The 23,222-nt window shown below is 35.7% G+C and overlaps 1 protein-coding gene across 1 annotated transcript in view; it reads right to left on the bottom strand.

The window, feature by feature from the left end:
* Nucleotides 1–23,222, bottom strand: part of DMXL1 (Dmx like 1) — an 83,406-nt gene that overhangs the window by 57,785 nt on the left and 2,399 nt on the right. Inside the window, exons 2-10 of the mRNA XM_015823578.1 lie at nucleotides 17,992–18,117; nucleotides 16,643–16,720; nucleotides 14,977–15,055; nucleotides 12,098–12,224; nucleotides 9,594–9,660; nucleotides 7,877–8,052; nucleotides 5,400–5,586; nucleotides 5,028–5,193; nucleotides 3,401–3,613 (exon numbers count right to left, since the gene is read on the bottom strand). Of these exons, the coding sequence (XP_015679064.1) occupies nucleotides 3,401–3,613; nucleotides 5,028–5,193; nucleotides 5,400–5,586; nucleotides 7,877–8,052; nucleotides 9,594–9,660; nucleotides 12,098–12,224; nucleotides 14,977–15,055; nucleotides 16,643–16,720; nucleotides 17,992–18,117 (1,219 nt within the window). The remainder of the gene's footprint in view (nucleotides 1–3,400; nucleotides 3,614–5,027; nucleotides 5,194–5,399; nucleotides 5,587–7,876; nucleotides 8,053–9,593; nucleotides 9,661–12,097; nucleotides 12,225–14,976; nucleotides 15,056–16,642; nucleotides 16,721–17,991; nucleotides 18,118–23,222) is intronic.

Genomic DNA, 23,222 nt, shown 5'->3' with positions numbered 1-23,222 from the left:
AAGCAACCAAAGTCAAAAAGCACCATTTTAAGCTGATTGTAAACAGTGCGTTTGAATCTGGGTAAGATCACTGATTTTCTCTATCCTACTTATTAACTTTCTTGGAAAAAAAATTCCCAAGAAGCAAAAAACCTCCTAACATGAAGGAGGGGGATTTTTGCCCCACCCTTTTACTAACAGAAGCGGTGAATTAAACCTTTTACGGAGGACCAAAACATACAGAAATGAAATGAAATGAATAAAAACCTAAATTTGGATAAGTTTGGAATTGTTGAATGGTTAAGATTCTCATTTTAAAGGCAATTTTCTATTTTGATAATTTGAAAAATAAAGATGGTGCTGACATCTAGTGGTGGATAAAGACTATGACAGCTATGGCTTTTATACAGGACTTGGCAAAATCTGGAAAAAACTAATCTGTGCTTGTGACCTTCAAAGCTATAACAATAGAGAACAGCTGTGACAAAAAAAAGAAAACAATTTGGGTTGCAGATAAAGAGAGGATTATAAACTTCAGGAAACCTTTTTGGATTATAAATATCTACTAAACTGTGACTCTAAAGCTATTTGCAGAAAAAAGAATACCTTGATTCTTGACCACTATGGAAAATCAGAGACTTGCAGAAAGAACTTATCAAGAAAAAATAAATACCTTTCAAGAGAAGACATATGAGATGCTGCAACTAATTCAAACAACAATGACTTCAAACCACAAAGAAATCCAAAATAACTTTGAAAACGTAAACCAATTCATCTCCAATTTAACTTTACAACAAAAAAAATCTCAGGAAATAACAACAGAGAAGGAGCAGATAAAACAGATAAATGAACACAAATTCGAGGATAGAGACTTGAAGATGGAACTTAACACAACAAAGAAGTATGATTTAACCCAAGTGGAAAAAAAATAAACAAGAAATATTGATTTTGGAAAAGGCAACTTATACTTTAAGACTACAAGACAAATTTGAGGATAAGAAAAAGACTGGTCAAAATGGATTGCAGAGACGTCAGGAATACCACTAGAACTGGAGAGACAAAAAATGATAAGAGATAAGAGAGAAAAAGAAAGAAAAAGATTTTCAACAAACATGAAAAAGCAAATGCCTCTTACAAAGATATTGTACTTGACTTATTTTTTAAATCTACAGTGACACCTACAAGAATATGGGAAGACTTTTTGATCCAGCAGGATATATTGATTAAAGATATTGGGCAAAAGAAGGCCAAAGTGAAAATTAAGAAAATAGATGCTGGGACTTATCAGAGAGAATATTTAAAAAAGAAACACCTGTTTGAATATGGTTAAAGTAATAGAAAGATTTTGGATATGAATTTTACTTTAAGAGAGAGGAGTCCCTCAAATAACATAGTACTCTCTCTTTCTTCTCTTCTCTTATTTCTTGATATGAGTAATATAAAAGAGTTAGAATGGCTTATATATATGGACATATTTTAGATATTTAAATGTAATTGATTTTAAGAAAATTACAATGGATTGAAAAAAAAATGTTTTGAATAAGAGTTAAAAGACTAGATGACTAGATTTATTAAATGGAATATTTAAAGATTAAATATATTCTTAATTATATTCTTAAAAAAGAATGGAAAGATTTTGGAAATAAATATGTATTAGCTTACGGGAAATCTGGACTTTCAGTAGTATACTATCTTTTTATCCCTCTTTACTCTTGTTCTTTTTTTTCTCTTTTTTTAGTCTTATTTATTCCTTAAGTAAGGTAAAAGTTATGGGATGGTTTACATGAGAAAAAAATAGAATCAAATATCTAAATGTAATCAACTTTGAGAAAATCTTAAGCAGTAAGAACGTCTTGAATATTGTGGGGAAAACAAATGTAAACAAGAACTGTAAACGGGATCTATGATGAGGCAACCAGAATGACTACATAGAAAAGAAATATTATATTGATGTGATTAGTATTTGCGGAAATATTAGAAAAATGTTATATTCAATTGTTATCTATCAAAACAATAAGGATCGTATTAACTTAAGGTTGGTAAAAGAGAACATTATGGGAAGAAGAGGAAATCAAGTAAAGTTATTATGTGGATTATAGATCATAGAAACCAATTGTTAGTGAATGTTTTTAAATGTAAACTCAGACAACACACTGTTTACCGAATATTAAGGTGACCATGTTAAAAAATTAATAAAATATATTATAAAAAATAATAATTTCCACCTGTTCTAAGAACTGTCTAATTTGCTTTTACTGTATGACAAAAATCTCAACATTTTCAGGAGAGCCAAAAAATTTCTTTGGGCCACCATTATTTAACACAGGAAAAAAATTCTCATAATTTTTGAACCTCAAAAATATACCAAATTTCTTATTCTATTTATATTTTTACCTTTCTTTTCATCTCACTTGTTACTGACCATAATAAAGTTTCACAGACACTCATGCAATTAGTACCTTAGTAAATCAGTATGTTAGCATTTTATTCATGAAGTATTTCTTCATGACTGGCTGAGGAATTCTGGGAGTTGAAGTCCACAAATCTTAAAATTGCCAACTTTGGAGACCCTTGATTTATCAATTTTTTTAAGTATTTGTGTTTTTTAGTATTTTATCTATGTTAAGTAGTCTGAAGTATTTTATTTATTTCTATTAATCTTCCAGAAAATGTATGTTTTTATTTTATTTAGACACCTTTGCAGTTTCTTACAAATACTGTTTCAAATGTTGATCAGTGATCTTAGAAAAACTACTATGCTAGATTAAATATTTAAATACAGTAATTTTGTTATTATATTTAAGCCCTATATGGCACAGAGCCAGCTTCTTTACGGGTATGGTCCAGATCTCTACTATTAAATGTTGTCATTTGATGGGATCTTGGAGGCATACATCCGAAGTAGCTACCCCAGCCTTTTGGAATAGCGTTCTACCTGACCTGCAAAGGATTCCTATCTTTAACTTTCTGGAAGGCTATGAACATCTAGCTCTTCCCGTAATGGGCTAGGTCAGGGGTAGGCAACCTCGGCTCTTTTATGACTCATGGACTTCAACTCCCAGAATTCCCGAGTCAGCATGGCTGACTCGGGAATTCTGGGAGTTGAAGTCCATGAGTCATAAAAGAGCCGAGGTTGCCTACCCCTGGGCTAGGTTGAGTGGGGGGGGGATTGATCTGGCACCTGATGGGAAGGCTCATTTTGTTTATATTGTTTTTTGTGAAATGCCTAGGATCATTATATAAGCATTGAAATAAGTTCTATAAATAAATAATTCATAAATGTTTATACTGCTTAGGTCACAAGACCCTATGTAAGATATAGAAAATATTTTCATATTCTAAAATAGCCAGCGTACATGAATCAATTCATTATTCCATGCAACTTGAAAACAGTGAGAGAAGATAACAATATGCATTTTACCTTCATCAGATCTGAAAGTCATCTGAGTAGGTTCTTCACTGCTGGCTTCCGAGGAAATATGCTCAAAATTTCTTTTAAACTGTTGTAAAAAAACCTCCATTGATAGGGTAAAATGTAATTCTTTATTATTTAGCCAATGCACAACAAAAGGACCACTTTTTTCTTCACTTTCATTAAGACTCAGAGACATGATAGAAGGGAGCAAGGGAATGTCTACAAATAAAAATATACATTCTGTTCAGAAACACACATTTAAATTATTTTTACGATTTAGATAGACCACATTATAAAGGAACATATACAGAGATTATAGGACAGATACTTTTCTTTTCTAGCAGAAGGTATAAAGAAACTAATCAGTAATTTATCAGACCCCACTCTTTAGCAGAACTACGTTGGCTCAAATTTTTAGAAATAAGTAGCATACATAAAAGATAATTTATTTTTTAAAATAAATTAATTAGGACTAATGATGTTACACATATTTGTTGGTGCAAATTTCTAAAGGACTTTTAGAAGGAGCTAATTAAGCCAAACAAAGCAACCTAAAAATGTATAATTTCATTTAATATTTAGCAAAAAAAGAATACACTGATGTATTTACATCTACACATTTGGGTGGTTACTGATTTTTAGTAGACCAATTTGCTATAATGACTCTAATTAACACTAATTACCTTAAAAACTAAATTGACACAATTTTTCATATGAATCTGTATGAAGATTTATAACAAAAGTTACTAAATGTTAAGGCAGGGGTGTCAAACTCAATTTCATTGAGGGCCACATCAGCATTGCGGTTGCCCTCGGGGGGCCTGGCGGGTGCGACCTACTGGGTGGGTGTGGATGGAGTGGGTGTGGCCTACTGGGTGGGCATGGCCAGCTCTACATAATTCGCGTCAAGGGTGCCTGTGGGGGCCTAGGCAGGAGTGGGACCGATCTGAGGGTCTATGGCAGAAAGGGGTGGGACCAGGACAGAGCCCATCAAGCCGGATATGTGAAGTAGGCAAAGGCCATTTGCTGGCCACTTCCAGGCGATGGTGCATTTCTTCATTCCTCATAAAGGGTGACACCTCCCCAGCATGCACCCAGGGGAGGGGCTGGTTTCTCGGCTGTTTCCAGACGCCTTGTGGAGCTAAGATTGAATGCATTTCAGCACAGATGGCCACCACAAAATTGTACATTGGCTCCCGGGCGGCCTGGGCCAGGGCCAAGGCAGCGGGGGCCGTTCTCTCACTGTTTCCAGGATGGCTTCGCGGGCCACATGAAACCACTTCGCGGGCCGCATCCGGTCCCCAGGCCTTGTGTTTGACATGTCTGTGTTAAGGTATCATTGCTACAAATTCCTCTTCAATTCACTTGCAATACATGAAGCTAAAACCATCCATAAAATCACAATGAAACAATTCACAATAAATGCAATCATAAATACTATTAATAACTACTGGTACAGTAGGAAAGAGAATTTTCAAAGCAACATTTTGAATGGTTTTACAACGTTAAAATTATATTCTCTTTTTCAGCATAATTTCAGCATTTGTAAACATTATAGTATAGTGTGCTTTATAGAGATAAATCTAAATTGAACCCACTTATCCTAGAATTAAGTCTGCTTATTCTTGATTACCTGTGGCTGGATTGATGCTGGCAGCAATATGGAAATGGCAAAGTGCATTTGACTGCAATGGATTGTTTCGATGAACTACATGAGGGTCTTGCTGATGGGGCAAGTATCCAGTATGTGCAAGTGCTATTGATCTTCTTCTTCCTCGTCGGAAAGGTTTTAGATTTAACTGTTGAGAACAGGAATATATTGTTCATATGAAACAATGAAATGCAGAAAAATATTTTCTACACATCTGCATAATTCTGAAAAGAACCTTCTTATTATATTTATATAGGATTTTATTTTCTTAAAAATACAGATTAAAAACTCATTTACAAACTAAATATTCAAGTCAGGACTTATCAATTATATCTGGTAGATGTCACTTCTTACCTCTAAAGTATTTTTCACGCTTTCTTTGCTAGAAGCATTCCTCTTAAAGTTATTTAATTTCACTGGCTCAGGCCAATGGTTAAATCCACCTTCATATAAGAGGCTATCGTTAGGCAACAGAGTCTCTGCCCAGAGACGGCATATATTATCTTTGCAGCAGGTCAGCAGTACATTACACACAGCACCACTAGGAAAGAAAGCCAGGTTAAGCAAAAAGAAAATATAAATTTCAGAAAGAGGATTTTTGAATCCTATTCAGTGTTATTACAATATTACATACTTTGATTTCATATACATTGTTTTAAGCAATAGATGCTTAAAAACCTCTTGGAAACATTGATGCTTAATGCAGGATTACAGTTTTCTTTTATTATTATTTTATTATTTATCACATATATTTTTATACTATTTCAACTGAGTGAATCCAAGCAGGTTCAAAGTATAAAAAACAAAAAAAATATAAAAAGTGTCATTCATTTCAATGAATTCATAAAAAGATAATAGTGCATGCATGTAATCCTCCACTTATGACCGATTATTCAGAGATCATTCAAAATTACAACAGCGCTGAAGGAAGAGACTTAAGACCCCTACCTGAAGTTATGGCTGCTGCAGCGTGCCCACGGTCACCTGAAAAAAATTGGGCACTTGGCAATCTGCCCACCCTTATGACTGATCACAGGGACGCTGCAGTGGACCACTCATCTATCTCCCCCCCCCCATCTTACCCTGCTGGATCCCACATCTTCTTTCCCATTCCGGTTACAGCTTGGTCACATAACTTTTCCATTGATATTCTGTGGAAAACCACCATTCCACTGAATGGCCTTCCTACATGGAAACTGTGCAGCATTGTCTCAGAAGCAGGCGAAGTTTTGGGAGTGGCTGCACAGAATTGTGGCTGTTTCAAAATGGCACCAATTCTGGAAAGGAACCATGTGGCCTCTGTATTCTATAGGGAAGCTGAGGGGCAGATCACTTGACTCTTTTCCAAACAACATCTGTCAGACTGCTCAAAATGGTGCCCGCTTCTGGGACAGTACCACACTTTCTACTTGGCAAGGCTATGTGGTGGAACAACTATTTTTCAAAGGGTATCTATGGAAAAAGGAAGTGGACTAAAACTATGACAGGGAATGGAGAGGGGTATGTGGGACCCAGTGATATGAGAAGTAAAGCATGGGGTGCCTCAGGAGTTGGGGAGAAGCCTTAGGAAGCCCAGGACAGGCCACATGTGAGCTGGAGAGGTGCTACAGTGCAGTTTTAGGCTTGCACTAGGCCTCCCAGGGCCTTTCCACAACTCTGACGCACCTGTACCCTACTTAATGACAATGGGAACAGCAGGAATTGGGGACATTAAACAAGGTGATCACGTGGGCACCTTGCTTAATGACTTTCATAACTTGCAATCATAATGGACAGGCTACATTAAAGTAGTGAGTCAAGGGCTACTTGTACATTCTAGATTTCTAATATACACACTGCTAGTTCCCAATGCATGTGTGAATCTGGAAACCTAAGTTCTGAGTTAAGAATTAGGAGTCAGAAAGATGGATTATTGTTGTTTTTATTATGAGATAACCTACACACATGGATATATAAACATTTGCACATCGTAAAGTGCCAATAAAAAAGCTAAAAAGGAAACAAAAAGACCAAATAAACAATGACTGACAAACAAAAAAGCAGTCATATGACCGTAGGATGCTGCATGTGGCCATGAATGTGCGCCAGTTGCCGAATGCCCAAAATGAAATCGTGTGACTGCAGGAAGGGGTATTACAACTTTGATTCTGACTCCCAAGTAGTCCTGAGGAAGTCTGTTGTAACTTTGAACAGTCACTAATGGCCAGCTGTAAGTCGGAGACTACATATATATGTTAATTCTAAAAGTATAAGGCATTAATTGATCATAAATGTCTAATTAAATCACACTGGTTACAATCAATGTTCCCTTTAATGCTGTGTGTGGAAAAAAAAGTTAAAAAAACAATAGCTATTTTGAACCATGTGGCTTGAAACTAAACAGAAGTTGGTTAAACCTTTGTTAGAGGGAAGATGAAAATTAATTAAACCTTTTTTAGAGGAGGGCACATATATAGGAAGCTCTGAGCTTGTGCCAGACATGTCACTAGCTGGTCCTCCAATTCCAAAGCAGGAAAAAGACTGGAGCTTCCACTCTGTCTGCACTGAGGTGACACCAAACAATTTTGCTGATGCAATTAAACTGAAGTAGCAAGTTGTGCAGGACTACTCATGAGCCATGAGTTTTTTAGTGTTTAAATTTATTATTATTATTTTGGGATAATTTAATGTTCTATGTGCCTGGGTGCAGAAGTTTGATAAGTAATGTGCATGTGCACAGGCTCATATGCTAGAGAGAATATAAGTTATAATATATAAATCATATACATGAAAATATAAAGAAATCACAACTTTTATTTACTGAATGTTATTTATTTTGTAGCTATTCTTACCGTGGCATGTAGTTGCTTGTCTTTCGCCATGAAAAACCGTCAACGGACCGAGGATGAACCAGATAAATAAATGAGAAATTGAGTTCCTGCATGGTGGTTTCTGGTACTGTATGTTGTGATGCAATTACTGATTTCCAGCAATCAGTGTTATACCACACCTTTACAAGACTATCATCCTGTATAAAAGAATAAATAAATGATATATGTATTTAATTTCTGTAGTTTCTACATAACTTTTTTCAACTGTAACATAGTCATAAATTCACTTTTTAATCTATTATTTTTTATAAAATGTACTAGCCTATAGTCCAATTCAGTAACATTCCTATTTATGAAAGGAAAATGACAAGAAATTACTTATATAAGTAATCCACATTTAAGGATAGTAATTGGGACTGGAATTTCCATTGCTAAGCAATGCAACTATAAGCACAATGTCATGTAACCATATCACTTAGTCCCCCCTTGCCTTGTGGATTGTGGATTGTTAAGAAAGGATTTTCTTGCAACTTCCCACAAGCGAAGTGAATGGATTTACTGATATGAAACAAGTTCTTGCAAGGTTGGAGGGCAGATAAATGGCTGTTGTGGTGTCATACGATCATGGCCAGGCCAGGGATAGCTGTTCTAGAGTGTTGGAGGCTGTGTAAGGCCAGCTGAAGTACCACACAAGTGTAGCTCAGCCAGGAGTGGCTTTGCAAGATAGGCAAGGGCATGTAAATGGCTTTTGTGACACTATGTAAGCATAACCAGGTAGGGCTGTGATGCTGTAGAGCACGGGTGTCAAACTTGCGACATCATGTGATGTTTCGTGACTTTTTTCCCATTGCCAGCAATGGGGTGGGCGCGATTTTGGCATGACACATCTGGCCCGCGGGCCAGCAGTTTGACATCCCTGCTGTAGAGTGTGGGAAAATGCTCTTACACCGTCACACAAGCATGGATGGATGTGCAGTATTGGAGGGCAGGTGAAGGGTCCTATTGTCGCATGCACACACTATGGAGTAGGAGATGCTTGGGGAGATTTCAAATGCCAATCACATGATTGTGAGACATTGCAACCATTGTTAAGGGTGAGCTGGTTGCTAAGTGCCTGAATCACGATCATATGACCACATGGTTGCTGAGTCATCAGAACTGAGTGGTCATACTACTTGTTCAGCATTTTTGCAATTGAATCACTGGTCATTAACTGAGTTTGTAAACAAATTATATTGTATTTTAAAGATTTCATAGTGTTTCAGTAACTGATCACAGCTTTTTACTGCTACCACTCTTACATGCACTTGTAAGTAGGTTTTGTTTATTGAAGAGAATGGTTTCTATTTTAATATAGTGTATTTCATATTTGATTACATTATAAACTACAATATGAATGATTTATTGTTTTATTAATGTTTCAGTTTTTATAATTTTTGACAAAGGGGCAAGGAAGAACACTTTCAATTTTAGTATAACTTCGTAGCATTGTTGAATTTAGAGCATATTTTTTCTAGTTTTTTCCTTATTTTTTAAATTATTATTAATAATACACACAGAGAAAAATTCTGTTATGGTCCTCAATTGATTTATTTTTTCTGCTACTTTATTTCTAACTAAAGCTTTGAATATATTAATACTACAATTATTTCACCATTATTATTATTGCTATTATAAAACTGATGTTCTACACAAAACGTTGATATGAATTGAAACAAAAAATGAAGTCGTATCATACCTTCCCTGCAGTAGCAAAAAATTCTCCATCTGGTGAAAACATCATTAGATGAACTTGAGAAGCAGTTCTATAAAAAGGAAGGGAAAGCATGGTAATTAGAGATTTCAAAAGCTTAATAATTTGTTGTGACAAATTTGTTAGACACTTTTTGAATATAATCACTTTTCCCATAAACATAAATATTGCTTCTGATTGGAACATACTTAAGTGTCAAATGCAACTGATCTAATTTGAAGAAATTTCTTTCATATTTTGATGTCTGAATATGTGGAGTTAATTAAAGATCTAGCCTACCACATGGCCTTTTGACTCATCATGACAACATCACAGATCAATCTATAATAAATTTCATCCATCCATCTATCTTGGGTGCATCTTGGCTTATTTTAGCTAATCAAAGACAGTTTACAGGTAGCCCTCATTTAGTGACAATTGGGGCAGGCAACTTGGTTGTTAAATAAAGTGGCTGTTTAGTGAAACTGTGACTATACTTACAATCTTATTTCAGCTTTCTTTTGCTTTATAGATTTGTGAAGATCATAAATGCAATGATTGCTTGGTAAAGTTACTTTTTATCACTGTCTTTACTGTGAATGATCCCTAAGCAAAGCAGTCGCTAAATGAACACTACCTGAATGAGAAAGGGCTGAAAACATTTTTGTGATGAAGCAGTGCTCCCAGCTATAAGGGAGGCAATGACCTGTACAACACTGAAGATGGTCTCTCCATAACCAATTATTTCAATCATCTCTCTGTCACAAAACAGACGTTTTTAAAGACATCATTCTTAGGAACAATATCTATATATTGGCAAATGTTCTTGTAAGATACAGATTATTTTAGGTCTTTTCAGTCTCAGTTCATGAACTGTTTGGAAATAGAATCAGCTTTGGCTGGCATAACAGATGACTTCCTGCAGAAGCAACAGAAGGAATGCAACTCTTTTGATTCTATTAATCTCTCAGCATCTTCTGATACACTTAGCCATTATATTCTCCTGTACCATCTCTATGTGTCAAAGGTTGGGGCTACTATGTTACAGTAGTCCAATTCCTACTTCCAGGGTGGCCTTAGAAAGTATGAATACTGAATAAATGTATGTTTGCATTTTGACAGCTACAATACACTATGGGTTGACAGAGGACGCTATTTAGTTTCTGATGGTTTTTAATATTTATGTGAAGCTATCAGGACAAAATGTCAGGAATTTTGCAAATAAGGGTTATGAAAATGCTGGTGACATTTGGGTCTACTTCTTTATAAATCTGGTCTGGGATAGGCTGCATTTTCTGAACAGTGATCAGTGAACAAAGAGAGGCAGTTTGAAATTTGAGACTGAATCCGGACAAGATGAAGATCTTACGATTGAATAATCCCTATCCTGAATGAAGTTTGCCCAGCCTCAGAAATGAGAGGCATATAGTTGGGGCTGCTCTTAAAAGTCCTTACTGTCCTTAGAATGATTTTCATGGTCAGAAGAACCTATTGATGGGATATCAATTATGTCCTTTGTTGAAGACGCATAGCCCAGTTACTATGGTTCACATACTAGTATTGACCTCTTCTTCTGGAAGTTGCAAAACACAGTAGCTATATGCCTTATGAGTACCTAGCCTTGCACAATGTGTATCTGCTGGAGCAACTGTACTGGCTATCAGTCACCAAGTCAGGTTTAAGTTGTTGCTTTTGATATATTAAAACCTTAAACCAGGAGTCCCCAACCCCTGGTCCATGGACCAGCACCAGGCTGTGCAAACAAGTGAAGCCCCATCTGCAGGATGCAGGCAGCACATGAAACCACACCTCCTCCAGACTGTGGAAAAACCTCTCTCCACAGAACCATTCCCTGGTGCCCAAAAGGTTTGGGGCTGCTGCCTTAGCCAATATGGCAGTACAAAATCTGATTATCTGCTTTTGCTGTTACAGACCTCAATCAACTGCAAAAAATTGTGGGGTCTTCATGCTTATGCCAAGATTGGTAATATGCCTTACAGCAGTTATAGATAGGCATTTCTCTGAGATAAAAGCAGATGTTATTTCATTTATTATTTGCATATAAATAAGCAGAGTACACTCTGGAATATTCTTCTTCCTTGAAATAGTAGTAGGAATCTTCCTTTAAAGATTCCTATTATAGCATCTTGAGTTACTTATTGAACCTTTTTATCTCGACCTTCCTATTCTGTACAGTATGTTGGATCAATAGATTCTCTTAGGGCTTTCTATCTTAAGAAATCCCCAACTTTCTAATGGATATTTTGTATTGTTGTTGTTGTTGTTGTTATTATTATTATTACTGTAATTTACTGCTTTTTGTACTGTGAAACAAAAATGTTTCATGCATGTGTTCGGAGATATTGCAAAACTAAACTATTAGTATTACAGGTTAAAAGATAAAATGCTGTTTCTCGCTGTATTTTATAAAATGCAACACATATTATCTTACACTAAACTACAGATCAAGTTTAAAAACATGATTAAGGCAATATTTATATATTTCTTACTTGCTCTGCCAGATGATTCTCCAGTTTTGAGAATCAGCTTTTTCACGATTTTCATCTTCTGATAGATTTTCAAAACTGACATTAGACCAAAGCTGTAAACAACTGGAACTAGTCAACAGACGAGAACCTAGATTTTTCAAATTAAAAAACACAGAGTTGTGTAACTCTAATAAGACAAAAAGCCACTATGGAATTCAAGATGTTTAGATGAAAACTCTGAACTATGTTCTATGAAACCATGGAGAATACCATGCTGTAGATAGATGTTAGCTAGACAAACAGACATTTGAAAAAACTAGCAAATGAACATCACTTTAAAAATTATTCCTTTTTGTCCCATAGAAATGTTTGAATTGTAGACTATAATCAATTAGATGAAATGGGAATGTGAATCTCTATTTATATTGGTTACCATTTGGAAAAATATAAAAGATAGTTTGATTCTGTCAACATGTGACTGCTTTAACTATAACACATTCAATTACCGTATTTTCCGGCGTATAAGCCGACTGGGCGTATAAGACGACCCCCAACTTTTCCAGTTAAAATATAGAGTTTGGGCTATATCAGGGGTAGGCAACCCAAAAACCCTTTTGATATCTAAAATGAAGATAAGACTGCATATATCCTTTTTTACCTTTATGATATGTGTGTGTGTGTGTGTGTGTGTGTGTGTGTGTTTGTGTGTGTATATATAAAATAAAGGTAAAAAAGGATATATGCAGTGTTATCTTCATTTTAGATGTCAAAAGGGTCTCTCTCTCTCTCTCTCCTCTCTTTTTCCTTTCTTTCCTCTCTCTTTCTTTCTTTCCTCTTTCTCTCTTTCCTCTAACTTTCTCTCTCTCTCTTTCCTCTCTTTCTCTGTCTCTCTCTCTCTTTCCTCTTTCTCTTTCCTCTCTCTTTCCTCTTTCTCTTCCCTTTCCTTTATCTCTTTCCTCTCTCTTTTCTCAATCTTTTTTCTCTTTCCTCATTTTCTCTTTCCTCTCCCCCTCTTTCTTTCTCTCTTTCCTCTCCTTCTCTCCCTTTCCTCTTTTTCTCTTTCCTCTCCCCCTCTCTCTTTCCTCTCCCTCTTTATCTCTTTCTCTTTCCTCTCTTTCCTCTTTCCTCTCTCTTCTCTTTCTCTCTTTCCTCTCTTTCTCTTTCCTCTTTCTCTTTCCTCTCTCTTATCTTTCTCTTTCTCTTTCCTCTAACTTTCTCTCTCTCTTTCCTCTCTCTTCCTTTCTCTTTCCTCTTTCTCTCTCTTTCCTCTCTTTCTTTCTCTTCTCTTTCCTCTCTTTCTCTTTCCTCTTTCTCTTTCCCTCTTTCCTCTCTCTTTCTCTTCTCTTTCTTTCCTCTTTCTCTTTCCTCTTTCTCTTTCCTCTTTCTCTCTCTCTCTTCTCTTTCTCTTTCCTCTTTCTCTTCTCTTTCTTTCCTCTTTCTCTCTTTCTCTCTCTCCCTCTCCCTCCAGGTTAGGAGAGAGAGAGAGAGAATGAAAGGCAGACGGCGCCGAACGGGCAGGGAGAGGGAGCAGGATGGGAGGCAGCGGCTCCTGGCCGCCACCCCATCGCGTCCTCAGCTGAATGGGCGGGGAGGGGGAGCAGGACGGGAGGCAACAGCTCCTGGCCGCCGCCCCCGTGTCCAGGGAGGGGGAGCAGGACGGGAGGCAGTGGCTCCCGGCCGCCGCCCCCATCGCGTCCTCAGCTTATATAAAGGAATAAAATAGAATACCCGTATTTTCCGGCGTATAAGACAACTGGGGGTATAAGACGACCCCCGACTTTTAAGAAGATTTTCAGGGTTTAGAAAGTCGTCTTATACGCCGGAAAATACAGTATATTTAATTTTTAGGTGCCTTATAAACAGATGTGTATAACCCTCAGTAAAAGATTACCTCATATGAATATAAAAATGAAAGGATGTTTACAAATTAAAATACTGATAAAGAAGCACTGAAATTCCAATATATAGTATACAAGATGCCACTATAAGCACATATATATTAAAATAATATAAACACCAGCTTATTTTACGGATATATATTTTGCAATCTTTACATCATAAACACTTAAAATATTTAAGTAAATAAATAACACTTTGGTGGTTAAGGCACTAAGCTAGAAACTGGGAGACTAAATTCTAGTCCCACCTTACACACGCAAGTCATCTGGTTGACCTTGGACAGTCACTCTCTCTTTCAGCCCAACCCACCTCATGGGATTGTAGAAGGGAAAATAGAAGGAAGGAGTATTAGGTATGTTCATTGCCTTAGTTATTTATAAAAATAATAAAATAATTTAATTATCCCATAATTTTTATGGGATAAAAATAAAAATGAATAAATAAAACAATCCATTTACAACACAAAGGAACATCAACGTCTCTGTGTATAGAGGTGAGGAAAGTGAGAGATCCGAACTAAAAAACCTGAGTAATTGAAAATGAACACATACTTCATGAACAAGTAAACTGCTCCTGGTAATTTTTTAACTTATGGATTTTAACTTTTTCTTTTGTATAGCTATATACTAGAAGAGCTGTTTTAATTTATAGAACTGGAGGAAATCTCAAATTGAAAGTAAGCTAATAGTAAACAGTTAAAAGATATACATACATATACATATGCATGTCCTATTGTGTGGGTGTATATTCTTGCCTTGCTTTGATAATTTAGAGCAGACATGTCAAACTTGCAACATCACGTGACGTCGCACGACGTATTGGAGCTTTTTCCCCATTGCCAGCAATGGGGTGGGCGTAGTTTCCTCGTGATGCATCCAGCCCACGGGCCGGCAGTTTGACATCCCTGATTTAGAACATCTGCAACTATACTAAAAAGTGACTAGAAATGTTTAAAATAGAACTAGATCAGAGAGAAAACTAAGAAAAGTATCTGTCCTTACCTGTGGGATCCCAGGTTAAATTATGTACAATATGTTCCAAGCAAATCTGATCTGAATTCTGCCATTGAAAAGATAATCCCTAAAATCACATAAAACACAATGTGAAATGCTTAAATCCAGCATGTAATCAGCTGAAACTGTTGCTGAACTTTGTAATAAATCTAACAGAAGTATTTTTATCAAACCAGAATACTGATATGGCAAAGAATGTTTTTAAACATTTGTACTTTTTTAAAATAAACATTTAGCATAAATGGAAATAAACTATATATCTGGTTAGCCATTATTATGGAAAGAAAAACACTAAAACCAAGTTTAACAATGCAAAGTAGAAACTATTGACTTGCACAGCAGATCATTCATGAAACAGGTATCATACAAAATATTAATCTATTCCACAAAATAAACTTTATTAAAAGCAAAGTTTGATCATTATAATCCAATATATATTGATCCTAGAATAGGTTGCATTGATTTAAATAAACTTTATTACAGCATGAAGCATGAAAGATTGTGCTGCAATGTTCCTTCTGTTTCATAATGTGTCAGTTATATTCATTCAAGCTAGTACTTATTTCCTGAAATGCTTAAACAAGAAACTTGTATAAAGCAATTCAAGAGGTAAGTGTCCATTTCCTCCAATTAGCTAGCTTCAGTGAGTAAACATGGAAAATATTCATCTTCAGTTCTTAGATGTTACTTTACATTAGCATATTTCTTTTTTCTCCCTCTGAAAAACTCTAATTTTGTTTTAGTGTTTTTCAAGCAAATTCATTAAAACTCATCATGTGGACAATTAATTTTGAAATGTAATTGAAAATATAATCAGTGTTGCATCATGAAAGACACTACAGTTGCATAAGTCATACAGTGCTTTGTAATCCAAGGTCATTTGTACTTTCAGGACACCCGAGATACTCTTTTATGGAATAAATACATAAATGGCTAAAATCTTCAGTCATTTTAATATTAAGATAAGTCAGTCATACCAAATGTGACTTAAACTTTCCACTTCCTAGAATGCTACTTGTAATCTGTCCAAATTAATCCTTTGATGAGAAACTAGCTGGAAATTCCAGGACTATAGGCAGAGAAGGAAAAAAAATGCTAAAGTCAGCATTATATATACCATATGGTAGTTATGAAAACTGTCTATGTAATCATTACAAAATTGGTTCCTTTTGATATTATTTTTACCTTTAAGTCTGAATAAAAACTTAATTTACACAGCAAACAACTCCTCTACTTTTTTTCCCTTTTTTTACCAAATTACTGTAAGAAAACTGACTTTTTTCAGACACTTTACAAAAGCCTGGTGCTAATTGGATGGTTTCTATAATATATATTGCCTAGTAGTTCATAAAAATTTAAATCATGGGAGCTAAAGCTAGCCTCAGGACTGACGGCCATTGGTTGCTATTAAATAACAGTGCAAATGTTGGATAAAATTAATAAATTAGACTGACCAAAACTCCATGTAAACATTAACTTAAACTGAAGTCAACAATATAGCTTTTCTTAATGTCTTAAGTACAATGCACTCTATTATGATTTCAAAAAAATCTGTGTAACTGTTAATAACTCAAAGTTTACTAGATTTCAGAAATAATCAAAGCAAATAACATTATGTATATAATTAATATGACAGAAAAGATGAATCACTTACAGAATTATGATTCTTCTTCTGCTTTAGATGTTTGACTGGCTCAAAGATGCAAATTACATTTCCATAAGCAGCTGCAATCTAAAACAAATTGCAATTTAAGTCAGCAGTTTTTGTAATCTCCATTTCATATGACACAGACATTTATTTAGTCATGTCCTGTTGGCTGAAAGAACATCAGCCAATAAAAGAATTATTTATTTATAATATTTATAAATAAATACTCAACAGCATGACTATGGGTGGCGTACAAAATAAAGGCAAACAATATACATCTTACATCTATACCTATATATGAAAAATAGTAAAAATAGTTTAACAAGCAGATTGAGACATTTTTAGGAAACTGAAAAATATTTTAATATATTAATTTGAAATAATCAAATCATCAACACAAATTTCTTCAACAATTTCACATAGTACACAATAGTATGGCCAAAAAATCATGCTGATGTTTGAATTCACTTCTGCTTTTACATATAATTTATTTAATAGGCAGCTTTGATTTTTAAAAAACATATTGCATATGCTATTTTTGCAGAATCATTGGAAAAATGTAGTAAGATATATTGTAAAAATTAAATACAAGAAAAAATGTGATTCTAAATCATTGACACACAATATGATCTAAAATGCCAACTATAATTCCATCCAAATAACACAGAATCTAAAGTAAATACACTAAGCACAAAAGTACCATAAACTGAAAAGAAAAACTGTAAACACCATACTATCAAGTAGTAAAATAACTTTTGAGAAATTTGATAATTTATATTCAACCTATAGGGGAAAGAAACCACAAATATTTAAGTTCCTTTTAACTGGAACAAAATTAAATTAAAAATAAAATTGATTAATAAAATTAAATATCCTGGTTTTAAAGTATTAATATTGATTTGCTTGAAAAAATTAAAGCACTAAAATGTTAAAAGAAGCTAAATTAATACTAAATAATCTAAATATCAATGTTTGGTTTTGGCCCTCAGCAATTTTGGCTTACACAAAAATCTTTGTCTCAGTGTAATTTGAAAACCAAGGTGGTGAAGCACTTTTGTCCTCACTTTGCTCAATAGGTATATAGGAATGCATTGCATAATTATTAATAAAGACATCTGAAGCCAGAAATATAATTGAGTACTCATTTGCTATAAATTGTTATCTATTTAAGTATATTTATCCATTTAAGTCTACTTAAGTATATATATACCTATAGATATATAAATATAGATATAGATATATAGATAGGTCCATGTGAATGACTCCCAATAGCAAGTACTTACAGAATTTGATATGTTATTATAATCATATTGTATAGCAAATTAGAATATAACCTAAGTACCATTATTACTTACCTTCCCTTGCTGCATAGAACAATCTACACACCCCACTTGTATATTTCCATATTTTGCTCCAGGAATTATTTGTAATCTTTCAAAATCTGTCCCCAATATCACAATGTCACATCCTGATGCATAAGCCTAAGGGGAAAAAAGGAAAATTGAGATTGTCCAAAAAGGAAAATTGAGATTGTCCTTTTTATTTTTTGTTAACACCCCAAAAAAGGAATAATATCTAGTGTCTATAAATCAGATTACACATGTATTTTTAGTCATGTTTATAATGCAAAGGAATATTACAATAATCTATCACTAACATGAATAAAAAGGTTTTTCAGATGCTATGTAGATAGCCACTTTATATGTTTCCTCCCAGAATACCTTTAATTTTTATCTCAGGAATTTCATTAAGATATAATTATAAAGGACAAATGTTACAATCTATGAACCATGTACACTTTTCTTATATGAGCTCTCAGACTTGAGATAGAGCTATGTTTTATAAGAAATATTTTCACACTGGAGATTTATGATCCTCACCAGGGAGGGAGGGACTATTTGAGCATATATTCCTATGGTTTTACATATCACTTGATCATCAGGCCATAATGAATGACTAGTTTTGTCCTTTTATAAATGCAACTACACACCCGTGACTCTTGGTTTTCATTTCAGTGATACATTTCTGAAAAGATTCCTCAGTGCTTTCAATAATGGCAAAGCTTATAATATATTTGAAAAGTTCTTAAAAATCCAAGGAGATATTCAGACATTGATCTGCCTTGAAAGTAGCCCATGTTAAACTATACAGCACAGTCAAACACCAAGAGTTGACCCAGAAGAAAAGTTTTATGACATTTTCTATTACATCATAAATGGTTTTATAATAATTTTATGCCATAAAATGCTTTATAAAATTTGCCAAATTTCATTTCCACAGAAGTCATGGGTCCCGGATTTTGTAAGTTAGCCTACTGAGGTACTTTGGTTCAAAATATTTTGCCCTATGATGTACTGTTTTGTCCAGTTAAAGGTAACCAGTTGTTTATTGCTAAAAAGATATTTAAAAACAATAAAAACAACTATTTACAATGCTAAAAGAAACAACTTAGCTTTCGCTGGTCCCCTGCCAGCGTCCTCAGAGTAAAGCTTAGGGGGTGGGGAGATTCTTTTTATACACCTTGCTGGCCTAACTGCTTACTCATTGCCTGTGTGATAGGGCCATCCTTCCTGGCTAATTGCCTTGGTTGTCCCGCGCAGCCTGGAATGAGCAGGAGGGAGCGGTTAGAGAGCACACCTGCAGCAATCGTGCTGGGAGGAGATTGACAAGGATGAGAGGGGGGAAAGGTGTGGAATTGGAGTGCAAAAAAGAGAAGGCGGGACAACCAAGGCAATTAGTTAGCCAGGAAGGATGGCCCTATCACATGGGCAATGAGTAAGCAGTTAGGCCAGCAAGGTGTATAAAAAGAATCTCCCCACCCCCTAAGCTTTACTCTGAGGACGCTGGCAGGGGACCAGCGAAAGCTAAGTTGTTTCTTTTAACATTGTAAATAGTTGTTTTTATTGTTTTTAAATATCTTTTTAGCAATAAACAACTGGTTTATACCTCTCCCAGAGATCGAAGGCTGTGTTATTGAACAAATATGCCCGGGATTCGCATTTTTGCAGCTATCAAGGATATATATATATGCATGAGTATATACATTCAAAATAAAATTCATGACAGAGATGTCATATAATACATTCTACATTTTCCTGTTTGCCATCGAAGAGGCCATTGGATCCAACTACTTAACAAGGAAGAGAAAAAGAAACATCAAATTATTTTCTACTACATTTACAAAACACTGTATTCTACTGTGGTCTACTAAAGTCAGACCACCAGAAGAATCATGTGCAATCTCAAGATTCAATAAACAATTATCACTTCTATAGCCATGTAATTGTTTATCATAAGCTGATCAGCTCAGGGAAGTAGGATTTCCTGCACAGTATATTTATTTATTTATTTAGCATATGGCATATCATACATGGACTAGCAATATAAATTAACATTTCAAAATAGAACCCAATAAAATATAAATGTCAAAAAGATCTATGTTCAAATATCAATGTTTAGGCCATCTAACCATTGAAACACAGTACTTTTTATACTAAAAAAATCAGATACTGGACTGGTATATGCCCTCAACTTACAGCTGGTCACAATATGATCTAGTTTGATGTGGGACCCAGCAGTCATCAGCCCTAGGGATGGTCTATCATGTTTTCCCGAAAGTAAGACCTATCCGGAAAATAAGTCCTAGCTTGATTGGGGGGGGGGGCTATTATAAGCTCTACCCCAGAAATAAGCCATAGTTTGGGGGCAAGGCGCATGCCTAAAAATCAAGCTAGGGTGGGGCTGGGAGGGTGGAACTGTCCCACACGCCCCGCAGCCACTTATCATTGCAGCCTGCCTCTCCTCGCCAGCCCACTTCTTCTGCAGCGTCCCCCAGCCTGCATTTTGCAGTCAGAGGCCTTCCAGAAAGACCAGGGCATGCCGCAGAAGAAGTGGGCCGGCTGGGCGGGGCTGTCAGTGCCAGAGGTGAGTGTAAAAGACACCCCCCCCCAAAATAAGACGTGGTGCCTCTTTTGGAGGAAGGAAGGAAGGAAGGAAGGAAGGAAGGAAGGAAGGAAGGAAGGAAGGAAGGAAGAAAGAAAGAAAGAAAGAAAGAAAGAAAGAAAGAAAGAAAGAAAGAAAGAAAGAAAGAAAGAAAGAAAGAAAGAAAGAAAGAAAGAAAGAAAGAAAGAAAGACCGGGTTTTATTTTCAGGGAAACACGGTACTCCTGTTCAGTCCATTCAAGGTGATCAATGGCCTTGAATGGGCTTCAAAGGCATCTTGGGATTTTTCTTGGGGAGCTGGTGCATAGTTCTACCAGAGGCTTTACACTTCACCTGGAATGTATATGTGATAGGAGTCTTGAATCAGATTGTGCTCATATAGCCTCACCATGTTCATCAATCCCAGTGGGCTTTCTGAAGAGGTTAGGGAAATGAAACTACAAAGGAGATCACTGGGAGATGATGAAGAACAAAACCAATCAAAGTGTAAAACCCCACCTAAAGATTACATTATGGCAATAAGAGCAGCTAAACCAGGCGCCCCACTAGTGAGGAGCTGCGGACATAATCCCTCTCCTTTGACTGGAACTGACTTCTAAGGAAGGAGGTGTATCACCGAAGGATCAAGGAATATTACAATGAGGGCACCACCGCTATCCTGGCTCTGACAAAGACCTCTAACCAATGCTGTCTCTGTACTATACTCTGGTCTGAAGCCAGACTGAAACAGATATAATTTGTTTCCTCCAAGATCCTCTATAACTATTATCCAATCACCTTTCCCACAACCTTCACCAGAAAGATTGGAGAATAGAACAGAACAGAACAGAATAACAGAGTTGGAAGAAATCTTGGAGGTCTTCTAGTCCAACCCCCTGCTTAGGTAGAAAACCCTATAACGTTTCAGACAAATGGTTGTCCAATCTCTTTTTGAAAACTTCCAGAGTTGTAGCATTCACAAATTCTGGAGGCAACTTGTTCCACTGATTAACTGACTGATAATTCTCCAAAAGGAAAGGGCCCAGTCATGACTTCTTCAGGAGGGGGCATACCTCTACCTTCTTCAAGTGGTGGGCTCACCACTTGTCTCAAGAGTCAAAAGAACGGGATGAACCCATTCCAGTTACCTTCTGGCTGTTTTAATATACCAAGTGTGGCCAAAATCTAATAAATAGGTAGCTGGACTGACAAAAGGATCTTTTCCATTTTCTTGGACATAACATAATCATACTCAGTCCAGTTAACATCACAAGACTATTCCTTGGCAACTCAATAGGGCTTAACCAATCCGAGTCCAACTTTTAAGAGAATATGAGGAATCCTGCTGGATAGCAATATTCCTTAGCATGGTCCTAAAAATATTCCTAGATCCCCCTACCCCTTCAATAGGGAGTGGTCATTTGAACAGGGCTGCTGGGCAGCTATAGGGAGATGCAACAAGGGTGGAGAAATAGCAATGTTTTGTCATCCTTATTTGCTATGATATAGGTCTGAATATGGGCTCTCACTTGTGCTCAGTAGACGTTGTTTCTGTGTTTCATCTCTTGGAGCTTTCAGAAAACTAAAGAGCACCCCAAGATCAGTGCACAGAGAAAGCATGCATAGGAGCAATCCAGTCCAGAGCCTCCCCCACATGACTATTCCAGGCTGCTACCAAGGCCACTGCTGCAGTGCTGATATATGACCATCACCAGTATATAGCCTCTTTAAACTATTACATTTAGAAAATATTGAGATATTGAGCATTATAACCCAATTTAGACCAGTGCTACATTAAAGCTACAGTAATTCATATAGTAATTCTCAGCTGAGTGGTAGCTGACTATATTGAATTTACCAGCTTGCTTATCTTCCTTGATTTGTATCTTATTGAAGTGTTAAATCTATTCTCTTCCCTTGCAATATTTACCTTTTTGCGTGTACTATTAGAAATTTATCAGAATAGAAAGTAAATAGAAAGACACAACAGAACCTCCACCTAAAATAAAGAGAATGCCCTCCAAGGCACCTGAAGCAAAACTGCAATTACTGAGGTAAAAGCTTCCTTGTATTCCCATCAATAATAGTTGTTGACATTAAATATTCTTGGATTATTTGGTAAATAATAGCTCAGCTCGTAAAATACTGGTTCTTCAAGATCTGTCAGGTTCTTTCTCTGCTTGAAAAATACAAGATGTTGCCATAATAAAAATCTGGTAGAAGATTCTTAACATTCTCCAAAGCACAAGGTCCCACTTTCAATTTCTATATATAGTAATCTATATAACTTAAAGATAAATAGGAATTAGCATATACTGGCAGCTACCATCTAATTTTACTCTAAGAGGAATAACTGCAACAGTTATTCTTTCTACATAGCCAATATTTAAGGTAACATACAAAGATAATTGCTGTCTATCCTATACAAGCAATATTCTTGCATTGCTAATGAATTATTTCACTACTGGATACAATTTCACAAAGAAGCAAATTAAGATTTAAATGAAATCTTATGTAAGATTTCTTATGTAAGAAACATTGAAAATATAGTTCTAGTAGCTTTCAAGCATCACTATGTCTATTTGTTACTGAACAAATAAGTAACTCCCTAATAAACTGCAATTCTGCAATTTTTCAGTGAGATTAGTATATATGGTTCATACTG

This window comes from Protobothrops mucrosquamatus, unplaced genomic scaffold, assembly GCF_001527695.2.
Source record: "Protobothrops mucrosquamatus isolate PMUCROS unplaced genomic scaffold, P.Mucros_1.0 scaffold1921, whole genome shotgun sequence".
In the NCBI taxonomy this organism is placed as follows: domain Eukaryota; kingdom Metazoa; phylum Chordata; class Lepidosauria; order Squamata; family Viperidae; genus Protobothrops; species Protobothrops mucrosquamatus.
Note: the sequence above shows the minus strand (reverse complement) of the source record. Positions and strands in the feature narration are given on the sequence as shown.